General features: G+C 42.9%; 1 protein-coding gene across 1 annotated transcript in view; it reads left to right on the top strand.

Annotated features, from left to right (window-relative positions):
• The first annotated feature begins 125 nt into the window (after positions 1–125).
• ACER3 (alkaline ceramidase 3) overlaps positions 126–16,419 on the top strand; it is a 69,842-nt gene continuing 53,548 nt past the window's right edge. The window contains exon 1 of the mRNA XM_014947107.1: positions 126–295. Coding sequence (XP_014802593.1) covers positions 193–295 — 103 coding nt within the window. The 5' untranslated portion in view covers positions 126–192. The remainder of the gene's footprint in view (positions 296–16,419) is intronic.

Here is a 16,419-nt window from a genome sequence, read left to right as displayed (position 1 = left end):
ACCCTCGCCCGGGCCACCCCCGGGCCTTCCCCCCCCCCCTCCCCCGCCTCCCCCCGGCTCCCGCCGCGGCGGCTCCTCCCCGGGCCGGGCGGGCCCAACGCCGGCCCCCGCCCGCTGCCGCTGGGCCCGGCGCCCTTCTCCCTTCCTCCCCCTTCCCCCTCGCTCCCCTCTGGCCTTGAAACGGGCGCCGCGATGGCTCCGGCCGCCGACCGGGAGGGTTACTGGGGCCCGCCGACCTCCACCTTGGAGTGGTGCGAGGAGAACTATGCCGTCTCCTACTACATCGCCGAGTTCTGTGAGTGGCCGCTCCGGCACCGGGGGCCGCGTCCCGCCGCCGCCGCCTTCTGTCCCGGTCCCCCTTCCCCAGACCCTCCGTACACCCCCACCCCACTGACCGGGCCCTACGGGCAGGGGAATCCCCCCGTCCTCCATCGCCCCTCTTTCCTGAGGGGGCGGCAAATGGCGGAGTAACGGGGCCCCTGCCCCGCAGCCAGCCCCTCCGGGGGGAAATGGTTGTTTTCCTGTCCCCTTCCCCTTCCAAATCCGTGTCTTAAGGAGGAGATAGTGTACCTCCCTCTCTCCTTGTCCTCTCTGTGTTGGTTGGGGTCTCCCCATCGCAAATCTGTCCCTTTGGCCTGCGTCCCAAGGGGTGGTGGGGGCAGGAGGAGGGTGGCCAGAGGCTCGGGTGGCCGAGGTTTGGTGGCCGGGTGAGGTGGGATCTCGGGGAGCTTTGCAATGAAGTGGGGCTGGTTGTGTGGCCCCTCCGTGGATGGCTGGAGAGAGGAGTTTTCACCCAAATCGTGACTGGGGTGCCATGCTTTAAAAGTTGTGTGGCTCTGCAGCTCCTTGAGAGGAGGTTGAGAGCATCTGCCCGGCCACCGAGAGTCAAACCAAGCAGAACTATTCAGGGAGAGCAAGGAGGGAGAAGGTATCTGTGGATGGAAGAGGCATTTTTCATGCAGGAGAGATGCCTTTCCCTAGCTGGTCTTCAGTGGGTCTTGCCCATCATCAGGTGGCTCTGGTGCAGGTGGTGGGAGTTAGTTAGAGTAGCTCGGAGGGTCACTTTGGTGCAGGTGGTGGTCTTCTACGATGACAGCTTGGAGCCATGGTGAGAGAGCAGGCTGTTGTTTTGACCTCAAAACTCTGTCATTCAGAGGCAGTCAGGAATTTAGATGTATTCAAGCGCATTTTAGGGAAAGAAGAAGGTGCTCAGACTCCAGTGGAGCCAAGCAGGTGCTTGAGAAGAGGGTGTATTGTGGTAGCTGGTAAAGAATCAAGCCCTCTGTCACAGATGTTTTCCTGAAAAATTATATGGTTTTGTATCCTGGGCAGTGACTTTAAAGGGTGTAGTAGGTGTAGTTACCTGCTGCCACTTGACATGCACCCTGTCCTACAAAAAGCTTTCACATATATTAAACAAGTGGCTGCTTTTGAATGTTTTAGATCCTAGGAAAACAGTGCTAAAGCGAACAGCCTCACCTACCCTGAAGTGGTTGGAGTGGGCAATCTGAGGAGGCCTTTCACATAGCAGGGATGCTTCAGCAGCACTTTGGAAGAGCTTGGCATGCAGGAGATGGAAGGTTCTGGGCGTCCATGCCAGGCCCTGACTCCTGGTTCCAAACCCTGACATGGGTGAAGGACCAAAATGAATAGTCGTGAAAGAGGTTTCAGAGTGTGGGAATGGGAAAGGAGTACAGGATCTGAATAACAGAGGCATAGAAACTCGAAAGTTGGTGTGTAGATTTATGGCTGAGAAGAAGCAGGCCGGCTGAAGAGAGAACAAAATTAAATACCCTTAGACCAGGACAAATTTAAAAGTTTTTAAATATAATGGGACTTTTGCAGAGTATGCATTTCTGTGTTTTCCTTGTGGTAAAAAAGTAATTTGTGAGATGATTCTCATAGGGAAGAGGAAGCTCTGTTGCTTCACCCATGTAAAAATAAATTTGACTAGCATGTAAATTTTTGAAATAATCCCCGCATTGTTGGCCCTGTGAACTGATACTTTTCATCCGCTTCTAGATTATGCATGAGAAGGAAGATAAGGATGAGATTAATGGTGGGAGGTAGAGAGGTGTGTGTGTGTTCTGAAGAAAAAGGGACTAATTATAGGAGGTCTGGTCCCTCCATATGGGTTTATTGTTTGGGGCAGTTTGTTGGTCTGTCAGTTTCACTGAAAAAAAAAAAAGTGTATAAGGGCTGTGCTGTAAATTAGGGCATTTAAATGGTCCAAGTTTTAAAAGCAAAATAGTAAATAAGCCCACTTTATTTTAGGGTAATATTACTTTGGAAGTTCAGAGAGATGTCCCTGAAATCTAGTTGCTTTAGCAGAGAACCTGAGAGTATATTCAGGGTCTGTGTGGCCCAGCAGTCTTCTGTCAGTTGCTGTGCCTTTATGGCTTGCTTACCTTATCAAAAACCCAAATTCAGAGAGCAAACAAACCAGAAAGTACAGAAATAGTTTTCTTATCTCTCTCAGTTCTCATTGTGGTCATTTTGTATATTAAAACTCATGCAGAGCCTGTATTATTTTAAGTGTTTCCCTACAGAAGAGTGGAAATCGGTTTCTGACTTCTGTCTTGGTACCACTCAGTTAAGCTTGATGGTATTTAAAAATTTTGCATTAAATCTTTGTTATAAATAATTTATAAGAAACTATTGGAGGCCCAAAGCTTGAAGGATACTGCCAGGTCCAAATCAAATATTATGTTTTCCTTAGGTTGCAGGCTGAGGAGCCAAACTGAAAGGTTGTTGTGCAAATTACGTCTTTGTGCCATTTAGCAATTTGTTTTTAATATGCTAATTTTAGTACAAATTGCTACATTGTGTTCCAGAAGCCTACATGCAGTTCTTTGACATTCACTCCTTAAAGAACTAGCATAAATGATGGCAGCTCATCAATTGGATGTATTCAGGGATGGAAAGGTGAGGTAAGGTGTTTTTGTAGCACTTCCTATGTGCCTTCCTTTGATGTACCCCAATCACGGTGACCTGTGTTCAAAGATTCATTATTGTTTTTAATAATGAAAACCACTTTTTCTTGCCTTTCTGAGTCTGCACCCAGCCAGTTTTCCTCCCTTGTGGAGGTGGATGACTAACTGCTCTATGGCCTTCTCTAGAATAATAAACCAATTGAAATGGAAAACCAGCTGAAAAGGATTATTTTGCCAGTTCAACTATGTTAAGCCCTAAAATGACTCTTCTATCCCTCACTGATCAAATCTATTGTATGGTTTAGTAATTCCTTCTTCAGGGTTTCTCGGGAGTTTTGGATTGACTCCTGTGTGCTAGAGGGCAGGCAATAGTGATGCTTTTTTTTTTTTTAACTAATATTTTCCAGCTCCACACTGAATTGCCCAACTTTTTTCTACACTAACACAAGCAAAATAATAATAAAGGAAAAAAACCAGCATCCTCCCACCCAAGCAAACAGAACAAGGTCAAATGTAATTGCTGTTGTTTAACACTAAGCGCTTAAAAGTTGCAGTTTACTCCTTATTTTAGCAGGGTTGATGTTTCAGGCAAGTTTAGCCCAAGAAGTGTTCGGTTTTGGGGGTCTGTTGTGATGTGGATGTCTATATGACAAATGCCTTACCTTTCTTGCATTTACTTTTAAACCTTTAAGAAGGGTTTGTCTTGTAGAATATAAGGAATGGATATAGCTAATCTTCATTAGATTTCCTTTGTTGAAAACATGGAGAGTGGTATCAATTTAAACAAAGACTTTAAATTCAAAGGAGCCCTTTGTTCTACCTACAGGTTTATAATTTTCTGTCAGGATAATCATGGGGGATGATTTTGTTGTTATCAACTCAGTGTTGTGTTCTAGTTTGGATCAAACTTGAGTGATATTTCCAGGTATGCGAAATATTGCCTTGAGCTATCATTGTCCATGAGTAACGTGCATCATCTACAACACGACTGCTTTTGAGATAATATATCCTTATGTTGGCATTTACAGCAGCAAACATCTGGAATATAGCTTCAGGCGTCTCAAGGAATTGATGAAATCATTTCTTTCTTGGCATCCGATTCTGTCTCGGTACATGCTGCTACCTTCCTAGGAGAAAATACTTTTTTATTATGAGAATTAAATCCATTGCTTTTTGCTTCCATTAGACATCTGGCAAATAAGTACTTGTAACTGTGCTTTCCTTATGGGACCCTTATTTAGAAAAAAATATTAAAATCATGAGAATCTGCAGGTTTCTAGCCACTTCTGCTGCTCTTCCTTAAATCCTTCCAATTTTTGCTTCAGACAAGAGATAAGAGTGTGAGATAAGACGACTGTTACCTGTGTTTTTTAAAAACTTTGCTCAAAAAAGACAGCTGTCAAAGATGCACAGATGTCTTTTTTTCATGAGGATCATTACTTTGGAACTTAACAACTTGCAAAATCTACTTAAAGTTAAAATAATGTCATTAATATTGAATTTCGACTGCCACATACGTACTGTCACCTGGTTCTCTTGGGCATCCTGCTGTATTTTGCCTCTTTTCCCAGAGGCTTTGGAAAGCAGCCAGAGGCTGTTGGGAAGGTACTATCCATGTGAGTTAAAAATATAAAATAAATAAAAGCCAACTCTGTCTGTTCAAGGTGTTTGTCGGTTCTTTCAATAATAAAGTCGCAGGTGGAGGAAAAATCATCAGGATTAATTGGGTGTGATCAGCCCAACTGCCTGGCTGCGGCTGAATTATTTAAAGACATCATGACACAGATGAGTTCTAAAATGTGATTTTTGGAGAAGACGACATCAGACTTGAAGACTGAAAGGGATTTGAGTGTGTAACTTTAATGACCTAATTGCAGGAAGCCTCATCACAGGTTCCCTCTTTAAATCTATCAGGCTCCTTGAGGGAGCTCCCTCAATTTAGGGGGCAGTACTGACAAAAAGGTAAAGGGAACATTAAACTAATTGATGGTGGCTGTAAAGTCAAGTGGAGTGTGCAGAACGATGCTCAGCTGTGGGATGCTTTTGAAGATGAACACTTTTTGGCTTGCTTTTTGTGCTGCAGACAAAAAGAAGTTCATAGAGGGGTTCCTTCCTTCAAAGAGTAGAACAGTGGAAGTAAAGTCAGAAGCCAGATGGATGGTCTCTGCTGTCAAACCTTCTTATTTCTTTAATGATTTTAAGTGGTTTTTGAGTCAGTGGCAAGTACTGTTGCACTAATTTATTCCCCTTCCCAGGTTGTAAGTGTATATACTTGACTTAAGCCTGAAGATAGTGTTGTGACACTTGATGCATTTTGCCACAATTAATGCATCATGTCCTTTGACAGGACATGAGGAAATGGGCGCAAACTTCAACATCAGAAGTTCCACCTAAACATGAGGAGGAACTTCTCTACTGTGGGGGTGACAGAGCCCTGGAAGAGGCTGCCCAGAGAGGTGGTGGAGTCTCCTTCTCTGGAGACATTCAAACCCACCTGGACACATTCCTATGGGACTTGCTCTGGGTGGACCTGCTTTGGCAGGGGGGTTGGACTAGATGATCTCCAGAAGTCCCTTCCAACCCCATATCATTCTGTGATTCTGTAATGATTTATATATATTTTTTTAATTCTTCCTTTTTTTTGTGTGCATCTCTGCCACTTTCTAATCCATAATGCAACTTTACCTTTCATCTCATAACAGCTTAATTTTCTGTTTTCCCAAAAGCTTTCGTTGAAAGAGAGGGTCAATGGCTTTTGGGAAAGTCCACATTTTGTCTGATCGACAAATCTCATTTATCCTCCATCACATTATAGAGAGGCTTAAAATTTGATGGACACTGTGGTAATGGACGACAGTGTGTGTTGATCTACTAATACTTGTGTAGTGATTACGTGACAATAAAATTCTTAAATATGGCTTAACAAAGCGTTCGATTACCGTCTAATTAGTGCTTCGTATTCAGTACTTGCGCAGCTGGCAATTGGACATCTGCCACTCCAAATGGTAACAGAGCAGTGGCATTTGTACAATTTAATTTTACTTCTGTGCGTACTGAGGCAGACAGGCTTATGAACTGCATGGTACGAATTTGCAGAATATATATTTCTAGCTAGAAATAGGAAGATTAATGTAGAATAAATTATGGTAAAGGAACACTGCTGACTTTTAAATGCCTTTAAATGAGCCTTTAGTCACAGATAAAAAGCACTTGTCATAATTGAAAGACAAAAATCTCTTCAGCCTGGGGTTTGTTGTGTCTCTGTGTGCCTGTACGTGAAACTGCTATTTATGTAATGCATTTTCCGTATTTTCTGGAGCCTTTCACAGATCAATGGGGAAGATGGTCTTTTAAACAAAAGAAAGATTTAATAATTGCCACAAAAATGTTCAAAGGATCTCTGGGTGTTGTCTCCAGCCCCAACAGCTCAGCAGTATATGGTCATTTTGTCTTGCAGTGCATACAAGGGCTAACACACTTGCCTCTTTTTCCATCTCAAAACCCTAAAGAGGATCACAGAGGATCACGAAGGGTTAAGAAATTGCGGAGAGTTCTTTTAATTCAAAATATATATCAAAAAAAGACATTTATAGTGCTAAAAGGGAACCCACTTACAAGTGGTTATCAGGGAGAAGCTACCTACCTTTGATTGCTTTGAGTTTTCCAGGTGTGGGGCTCTTTACACCTGCCTCATTAATTACAGTCATTTTTCAATCCATTAGCAGAGAAGCTGAGCTGCAGCATGAATTAAAGGTGCTTGGTTATTCCATGGCGGTGGAAGTACTACAAAGAAGGAAGAAAGGAAGGTGTCAGGAAGAGAGAAGTTTCTGGAGGTTGTTAAAACTCAAAAAAGCAAAAACCAATCCCAGAGCAGCACTGGTTTAGTGTCGATCTTTTGCCATTAATTGATGGTGAATATCCCCGCGTAGGCAAGCTCTGGGTAGAGTCCCAGTGGTTTTGCTGGGATCTGATTAAAGGTTTCAGGCACAGACCCTTTTGTGCACTGTAAAATACAGGTTGTGCTGCCTCAAAAACCTGAAGTGTCTGACCAGCGTTTTTTTCCAGCTGTTTTTAAAAATTAAATTCCTTGAAGAAATGTGCTGTATATGGGCTGTGATCAGTGACTGAGAACCTGAGATTTTTCTAAGTGATCAGTGCAGTCAGCATCTGCAGGCTCATTACCTCCTTTACAGTGAGGTCCATCAACCTGTGGTAGAATATCTCCCTAAGTGTTCCTGGAGTTTGGGGGGCAGATGTAGCCCTCTCTGTCTGTCCTGGTGGGGAGTTGCACCCTTTGTGGCCCCCCACCCAGCCATATGAGGTTCTTCTCTGGGTCTTTGCCTTTCCGGCAACTGGTGACTCAACCTGCCCTCCGTGTTGCAGAGCTTTCCTGAAGGAAATTCCAAACTTTATTTCAAAATTGAAATTAGTGTCCAGCAGCGTATCTGTTTCCCAGCTGTGTCTGCGGGCTTTATTTTATTTTATTTGGTTTTGCGTTTTTTCTTGGTTTCTTTGGACTTGTTTTCCGAATCCAGTGTCCTTGGGGTGACTCTGGAATCATGGAATTGTCAGATTGGAAGGGACCTCTAGAGATCATCTGGTCCAACTCCCCTGCTAAAGCAGGAACGCCCAGAGCACATCACTCAGGACTGCATCCAGGTGGGTCTTGAAGATCTCCAGAGAAGGGGACTCCACAACCCCCCTGGGCAGCCTGTTCCAGGGCTCCGTCACCCTCACCGTGAAAAAGTTTTTTCTCATATTTGAATGGAACTTTCTATGTTCCAGCTTGAGCCCGTTGCCCCTTGTCCTATTGCTGGAAACCACTGAAAAGAGTCCGGCTCCAACATCCTTCAACCCACCCTTTAGATACTTATAAACATAAAGAAGGTCTCCCCTCAGTCTTCGCTTGTCCAGGCTAAAGAGTCCCAGCTCCTTGAGCCTTTCCTCGTAAGGGAGGTGCTTCAATCCCTTAATCATCTTGGTTGCCCTACGCTGGACTCTCTCCAGTAGTTCCCTGTCCCTCTTGAACTGGGGAGCCCAGAACTATGCAGAGTGTGTATATCTTTTATCTCTGTCTTTTTGAGGAAGAGGGTGTTCTCCTTTGCAGCCCAGTCCAGGCAACATTGCCCTGATTCTTCTCTCTAACCAGAGGAGCTGGAAAAGGGGACAAGAGTGTGGGCTGGTTCTGCTGGACAAGGTGTAGGATGTTCATTTGAGACTTGACTTTTAGATTTGAGAAGAAAACAAGGCTCAGTCTTCTTTAGGCAGGACAACAGACAAGCAGAATTAGAAAAAGACGTGGTGAGCTGAACATCTGCCTCTACCCAAAAGCCGGGACTGTGTATGTAATTGACACTAGCTCTCCCTCTCCCTCAATTTCTTTCAGTGAGTCACAGGACACCAGACTATGTTTTCATAGAATCATAGAATTGTCTAGGTTGGAAGGGACCTTTCAGATCATCTAGTCCAACCATCAACCTAACTCTGATAAAACCCATCACTAAACCATGTCTCTAAGCACTATATTAACTCATCTTTTGAACACCTCCAGGAATGGTGCCTCAACCACCTCCCTGGGCAGCCCATTCCAAGGCTTAATAACCCCTGCAGTGTCAAAATTTTTCCTAATATCCAATCTGAACCTCCCCTGGTGCAACTTGAGGCCATTTCCTCTTGTCCTGTTGCCTGTGACTTGGGAGAAGAGACCGACCCCCCCCCGGCTACACCCTCCTTTCAGGGAGTTGGAGAGAGCGAGGTGGTCTCCCCTCACCCTCCTTTTTCTCCAGGCTGAACAATCCCAGCTCCTTCAGCCTCTCCTCATACGACTTATTCTCCAGACTTTCTATGAATTCCATCTAGTGGGATTTCAAGGTATCAACTTTATGGTCATAAAACATGACCCTGGAATCCCTCTGATTTATACAGTGCTTTAACGAGCTCGTTACTTGTAGCGGAAGCTGAGGATGCTACTGCCCCGTAGGCTGGATGTTTAGTAATTGCTAATCCTAGTGGGATAAGGATTTTGATTTGGATGAGATCCAGCACCTAGGAATCAGATGCAGTGTTAGATCTAAGAAGTTGTCCTGTGGAGCTCTGTAGCGTAGTTGAGCATTTAAAATAGTGTGGACACTGACGTTCTTGGGACAGAGTATTTCTGTGTTAGATGTGTCATTTGTTCATCAGGTTTTCTTCACCTTCCCTGGTCAACACCTTTTTGTTTGTTCAGACAGAGAACCACTTCCCAGCTGGAAAGTACGTCGTGTTGTCCCTTCTAACGGGTGTTTTCACCTTACAATGAGGAAACCCAGGGGAAACCTGAGACATTACTTATGTGTCTTTGAGAAATGTGATCTGCAGATCTGACTTTCTCTGAAATCAAACGGGTCACCTACAGCAGGGAGTTAAAATGACCCAAAGAACTGATTTCATCCTCACGGAGTGGAATTCACGTTTCTTCTGGGTAAAATGGGTGTGGTTTTCCTCTAACTTAACTTTGCTGTGGAAGAATGGGGGATGTTTGTGTGATTCTCTTGATAGGTTTGATTGCTCTCCAGGGAGTTTCCAGTGCTCTCCTCCTGCCAGAGACTGCCAGGGCTAGTGCTGGCCCCTGACCGCAGCCGGCAAGCTGGGGAGCCTGGTGCCTGGTTCTTGTGCTCAGGAGAAGACCTGCAGGGTGTATTTCTACAGATATTCCTTGCATTCCTCCCACCTGATACAGATTTTTTTTTTTTCAGGTTTTAAATCTTGTAGACGTAAGAAAAAAAAAAAAAGCGAAATATATAAACTCATAGTTGCTCCAGGTGATACTTTGGTCATGAATGAAAACTGATGGCTTTTTCTTCCCCGCCCCCCCACTTTGGTTTTTTTCTGTTTTGTTTTTTTTTTTCCAAGTCGTTTTCACAGTTGTGGAAATGACTCATTTAAGCAAAGAGAACTAACTGTGTGCGACGTGCTGACCCGTGCATGAGTAAACAGCCTGGAAAACTGGAGAAGCAAAACATTTTTCTTTCTTCTTTTTTTTTTTTTTTTTTCAATTTAGTAACAGAAATTTAGAAAGAAGGTTGGCAAAGCACTTTTGTTCATAGCTCCCTGTACCTGCAGATTTGGCTTTGGCAAATGGGCACGGTTTGATGCCATCTCTGTAAACTGCAGCCAGGAGCAGCAGCGTGGAAATTCATGGCTTTCTTTACGAGTAGCAGAGTGAAAACCAGATGAACGTTGCCAGTTTTTATCACTTGCACCTTTTTTGAGCTGGTGAGTGCAGGCTCTAGTAAGAACCAGCTCAATTGAGTTGTGTAGATGCCTCGGAAAGCAGCAGAGAAGTGCGCGGCGGTAGTGAAATCATACAGCAGATGTTGTTTTCCATCACTTAAACAAACTGCTATGGCTTTGTGATCTCTGATATCACAGTTGCTTTTCGCTCGGAGGTTTGGGGTCTGGTGGCTGTTAAATCCTTCAAGGCCCAAGTTTTATCATCGTGCGAGGCCCCTCAATATAATCTTCAGCACCATGTCAAACATCAGCACAGTACTGGAGTGGTTAAACTCTCGAATCTGTCCCAATTTAATTTTCCTTGTCCTTTTTCTTTCTCTGTTCTGTAGGCTGCAGGAAATATTTTAAAGCTATTTCCTTTCCTTCAATGCATTTCCTTCCAAGCTCTTCAGTTCTTTTTCCTGCCTTTAAAGTCTTCCAAGCTGATTTCCATATGGCTTTTGTATTAACTATATTTTTTTCCCTGCTTTATGGTATTTTTTTCTACATCTGTCTCAAATCTGTCCTCTTAAAGTTTCCTCTGCCGGTCTTTGGGCCACCATTTTTGCTGGGAACTTGGTTGATTTTGTATTCAGTTTTTGGCTGTTTATTATCTAGTAAAATTGACTTCTGCCCAGATACTTGCCACCCACCTTATTAAATGTTATGGTGTAGGTACTATATGAAGTTATATTTACACCAACAAGACAGTGTTTAAAACTTGAACCTTCAATGTGTTGAATATCTCTTCCTGTACTTGGTTTAGAGTGTGAGATACTTAAGATTTGGACTTTGATGTTACTGTCTTTCTGGAGAAGCAGCTTCATTTTCCCTCTAGATAAGTAGCTTTTGCCAAGGTTTGTGGGTGTATAGGCTACTGCCAATTTTTTTCTTTTCATTTTTTCAAGCAAGAACAAGAAAGTTGTCTTGAAATCACAATTGGACACTGACTAAAGGATAGAGTTGGAGTTAGAGGCTGCCAACCAGGAGTGACACCCTTTGGGTCTTGGGTTAGTGAATTAATTGGGTGCTGTTGAAAGTTCTTGCTGCAGGTTGTCATATTAACTGGGAAAGCTTATGAGGACTTAGAGAAAAGAAGTGCCTACACAAAAGAGATATTTAGGAGTGAAGAAGAGTCTGAGTCGTTTCTGAGATCAGGTGTCTTTCTTTTATCACGGTTGAGGTAACCTTAGGATTTTTCATTTAAGGCAGTCCTGCAAAAAAAAGATAGTTCCAGATGGGATTTTCTGTTACTGCTGCTGCTAAGAGTCGGTGTTTGAATGGTGGCTGTATATCTGAATCAGGCTGTGGTTGCTCACTAATTTCATTATCCCCACGTGCTCTGTTTTGCGTGTGTCACAAAGCATCTCACCTTTAATTTCCTACCATCCGAGTAGGGCAAAATGCAAAAGAATGGTGTGAGTCATTAGTAGGAGAGACTGGACACCCAGGGGAAATCCACCCCGATAGCAAGAAAGGCAGGAAAGCGAGAGGATTTGGATTCCAAAGAAAGGTTACTCAAATTAAATGTACAAATATCTGAAAAAGAGTTCTGACACACGTTATTCTCTGCCATCCACCATCCAGCGAGCATTTCCAGCTCAGTTCTTCTATGTCACCGTGCCATGCCTGGAAGAGTCCTACAGAGCTTCTGAGATGACACCCACAGCTTACTGTGCTTCAAGTTGCTATCTCTGTTTGTGGTGAGGACTGACAGATGCTGGGCTGTAGGTACCCCTCAAAACTGTCAGCTGCCAAAACCTCTGCTTTCTGCTCTGGACAGACCCTTAGGTTTATAGGAACTGGTGCAGATGTGGAATCATGGAATGACAAAATTGTGGGGATTGGAAGGGACCTTTGGAGGTCATCTAGTCCAACCCCCTGCCAAAGCAGGGTCACCCAGAGCAGGTTGCACAGGAACGCATCCAGGTGGGTTTTGATTGTCTCCAGAGAAGGAGACTCCACCACCTCTCTGGGCAGCCTCTTCCAGGGCTCTGCCACCCTCAAAGGAAAGAAGTTCCTCCTCATGTTTAGATAGAACTTGTTATGTTCAAGTTTGTGCCCGTTTCCTCTTGTCCTGTCACTGGGCACCACTGAGAAGAGTCTGGCCCCATCCTCCTGACACCCACCCTTTAGATATTGATAAGATCCCCTCACATTAAAGCAGGATGCTGACACCAGCAAAGAAGAAAGGTGAACTGGAAAGAGTTAAAGATGATGACAATTAAATGGATGATTGCTATACATCATGTTGGTCACTGCTGAGTTTTAGCAGCAGCTGAAGGATAAGCTTCCCCATCTCGGTTGTTTCCTTCCAGCCTGACATCATCAGCCTATCTTAAAATAACATTTAAAATATGTTTTATTTTGTTTTCCAGTAAAGGCTATAATAGTAGCAAATCTGCCCTTCAGCAACAAGCTTATTGCATGTAATATTCTAACTTTACATCATTTCAGCCTAATCTCTTTCGACTGTGATTGCATTTCCCAGCTGTAAGCACTTGCTTTTGGTGAGCTTTCTAGATTGATATTTCAAATGATCTGCCTATGTTAACTGTTTTTACTTCAAATTTACTTGCAAAATCCTTCCAGGTATACTTCAAAGTAATTGGTCTGCTTGCTATCATCTTAGATGCATGTTTATCAGGGAAATGATGCTATTTTTTCCACGAGGCTTCCCATATTCTAGGAAAGAAACATTAAAATATGGCATATCAGCTAGCTGTAATGCAAGTTTATTCCCTGTAGTCCAGTTAATTGTGGATATCTTGGACTGGGAATAAAATGTCCTGTAAAGGAGCTGTGTACTGACATATTTGTCCAGGCCATTTCAAAAAATGGCCAAGGATAGATTCTAGCAATTCAATTATATCCTTAAATACTGTTATTTTTCATGTAATGTTCCCTTCAAAACCCAAAAAACCTTTGTTAGTATTTCAGAATATCCTGCACTTGTGATAGATGTAATTAGAGCCACAGTAGGATAATTGGCTTCAAAAATGAGGATCATGGCTTTTTGGTATAGCTGTGGTAGTTATCTTTATTCTGGCCTGTCGTCTCAGAGCATTTCCCTTATTTAATTATCTGTTAAACGTCACGGTTGGTCGTCCACATTTTGTAATCTGCCCTATTAACCCTTTTTTGAGGCACAGCACCTTGTGCAGACCTTGGACTTCACTCATGAAAGGTTTCAAGACAGATTGCTCCAAAAAAAAAAAATCAGTCATCCTTCCTCAAAAAAAAACCCCATCAGTCCAAGTTCTGGGTCTTTAGACGCTTTTTCATCATTTATGATATTCTTTAAGGATTCCAAGAGGAAGAGCAGGACTCCATTTATGCTAAACATGATAAGAATTGGTAACAAAAATGTTCTTCCTGGAAAGCACCCTGTTCTTACTCTGATGTACTTTCTGCTTTGAAGCTTTATTTATGAGAGGTGTTGTGGTCAACTAATTAATTTTTATTGTGGCAGGTAAGGATGGGCTGGTGGCTAGAAGAACACTGTGGTGTTTGGAAGTCCTGGCTTTGGTTTTATGCAGGTTTCTTTGTGACTCGGGCACCCTCTTCTTGCAGGGATCCTGAGGATAAGCGTGCAGAAGACTGGGTTTGCTCAGACACTGCAGTAATGGGGATTAAATAGGTAACCAATATGGTTTAGATTTGAGGGGGAAGAGCAAAAACTTCTTAACCCAGCAATGAGTGTTTCACCATGTGCGTTGAAATCTCCTTTGTGAACGCAAATGTTGGATTTTTGGGACTGCAAGGCTGTCAGTTTCCTATGAAGAAACATGTGGAGCTTTACAATTTGGATTTGTGTAGCATTAGCTTTCACTTATTTATTTTTAGCATAATAAGAAGCCAGGTCAGCATTCGTACAGTCTCCTGTTAGGTTCTGATTTTCTAGTGTCTTTACTCCACCCGTAGCAAAGCACTTTGTAGAGAGGTGAGGGTAGAGAAAAGGATGGCTTAATTGTAACCTAAGGCAATTCAGAAGCAGTTTAATAATAAGTGCTTTTGTAAGCCCTGCATACCGAGGGGAGGCTTGTGCATTAGAAAATCCACCCACGCTTTACAGGTTTGAACTGAGCTTTCTTGTGTGTGCTTTGTTAGTCGGGAGCGTCGAGAGCTTTTCCTTCTAATTACCTTTTGATTGTTTGGAGGAACACAAATGTAACGCGAAATACTGTAATCAGAGTGAAAACATCTACGAAAAATATTAGGTGAGCTGGTATGAGGAATGCCAGGGGAATGAATTCTGCAACTGGAATATAAAGCGTGTAAGGCCGTAAATCAGAACGTATCACTTGACACAGCACGTTGGAACCGCTCATAAATGAGTACTGGGAATAAAAATAAAATTGTGCTGTTAATAATTAATCTTTTTTTTTTTTTTTTTTCCCTCCTAAAATTACCTCATTACCCCTCCCCAATCCTGTAAATCACTGAAGTGGTTTACCTGTGCAATTTTTGTTCAGAAGGATATCAGATATTTACATACCCTGGAGAATTGGAGGTCCAAGCAAGGTTAGAAGCAGCTTAGGAGCTCTGCCTGCTGCCTTTAAACACTCAAACCTCCCAGTGGCCACCAGCTCTGCACCAGCAAAGCTGCCTTGGGGTTTTTTTTGGCTGTTTCCCAGTATTTTGCCTTACTGGAAGCAGCACTGGTGAGTGGCGTGCGACTGGGAGGCAGTGTGCTCACACCAGTGGTATGTGTCTCTGTTGGTGCTAGCAGTGAGGAGGAGGAGGAGGAGGCTGCGTTCCTGCTTCCTCTCTTCACCCACCCCAGCGTGTTGTCCAGTCTTGTTTGAAACTGTTCCAGGATTCCTGGCTTCTTTTAGGACTCGCTGCTGCTGAATAAACTTGATTTCTAGATGTTCTACCTAAACTTCCCCTTTCCTGTTCGTGCTGATCAGGATGTTCTTCTTTAGTAATACAAATAATACTTTTTTCAGTCCTTTCCCTATGTAAATCTGTAAATCTGATTCCTTTCTTGTAGCTGCTGCCTGACCAAGATTTAGGTAGCTGTCCTTTTTCTTCTTTAAGATCGTTCTTTTCCTTTATAGTTCTCCTGATTGCTCTATCTGAGACCCCCCTCTTATTTGTCCTTTACAGTTTTTCTCATAATAGTATGCCAACATCTATCCAGAGCTAGATTAATGCAGCATCCCTTTGTAATGTACTTATTTTATCACATTTTTCTGTGGTGTTTTATCTACCTTTTAATTTTATGATTCCTATGGTCTATATTAACTCGCTCTTCAGATTTCTGATTTCATTTGAAATACCTAGGGAGATCTAACAGTCCCTCTAACAACCCATTAGTTTAAATTGTTATTTATCTGTACCAATTTTTATAGTACTTCAGGAAGCTTTCAGACATAGCTTATACAGTTCAGTAATTGCCGCGCTATTTGTTTTCTTGAGTGTTTTCCCCATTTTGTTATTAGAAACGTGGTGGCTAATCCAAGTTGCAGCTGAATCGCTGAATTTGCAACTTCAGTTAATCTCCAGGTAAACGAAATCAAGTCTTGCTTAGTATTTGGAAAGGAAAATTACAGGAGGTAAGAAATGGATCTTTTCATTTCAAAATAAACACTCTAAACAACCTCCACCCCCATTTTTATTTTTTTTTCTTTTTCCTTTAAGTCATCGTTTGTCCTGTGCTCCAGCCTGCAGTAACACTGTGTTGTGTTTCTCTGAGTAACAGGAAGTTTATATTGATCCTTCGTGCACCTTTGCAAGTAGTGAGTTTAGTAATTATCTATTGGCAAAATTCCCATCGGGATGACTTGGTTTCCTCCCCCTGAGGTCCTTCTGAAATATCAAATGGAGACAGGAGTTTTCATTTCCTGACGCTCTGAAGTGCAGTTATTGTAGACTTTGAAGTGGAAGATATTAAAAAAGGCTGGTGGAAGTGAAAATCTAATTGCTATATTGCCCTCCTGGTGATAAGCTGTGAGTGAAAACACCGCAAGATTGAAGTTAGTGGCCAAAAAAAGCTGATTCTGTGTATTTGGGTCTTCTGAACAATCATGAAATACCAATATTTTGAAACGTCAGTGGTACAAATCTCCTCTGGGCTCTGGCTTAGTTATTATTGACTGATAATATACAGCATATACTGTATGGAAACTTGTTGGATTTTCAGATTAATTCCTCTGTTGACACTTAAAATGCTGTGATAGGTGAGCTATGAATTTCTTGTATCTTAGCAAGGGCTCCCGTATTCGATTTG

Source organism: Calidris pugnax, unplaced genomic scaffold (genome assembly GCF_001431845.1).
Source record: "Calidris pugnax isolate Ruff unplaced genomic scaffold, ASM143184v1 scaffold121, whole genome shotgun sequence".
NCBI lineage: Eukaryota > Metazoa > Chordata > Aves > Charadriiformes > Scolopacidae > Calidris > Calidris pugnax.
Note: the sequence above shows the minus strand (reverse complement) of the source record. Positions and strands in the feature narration are given on the sequence as shown.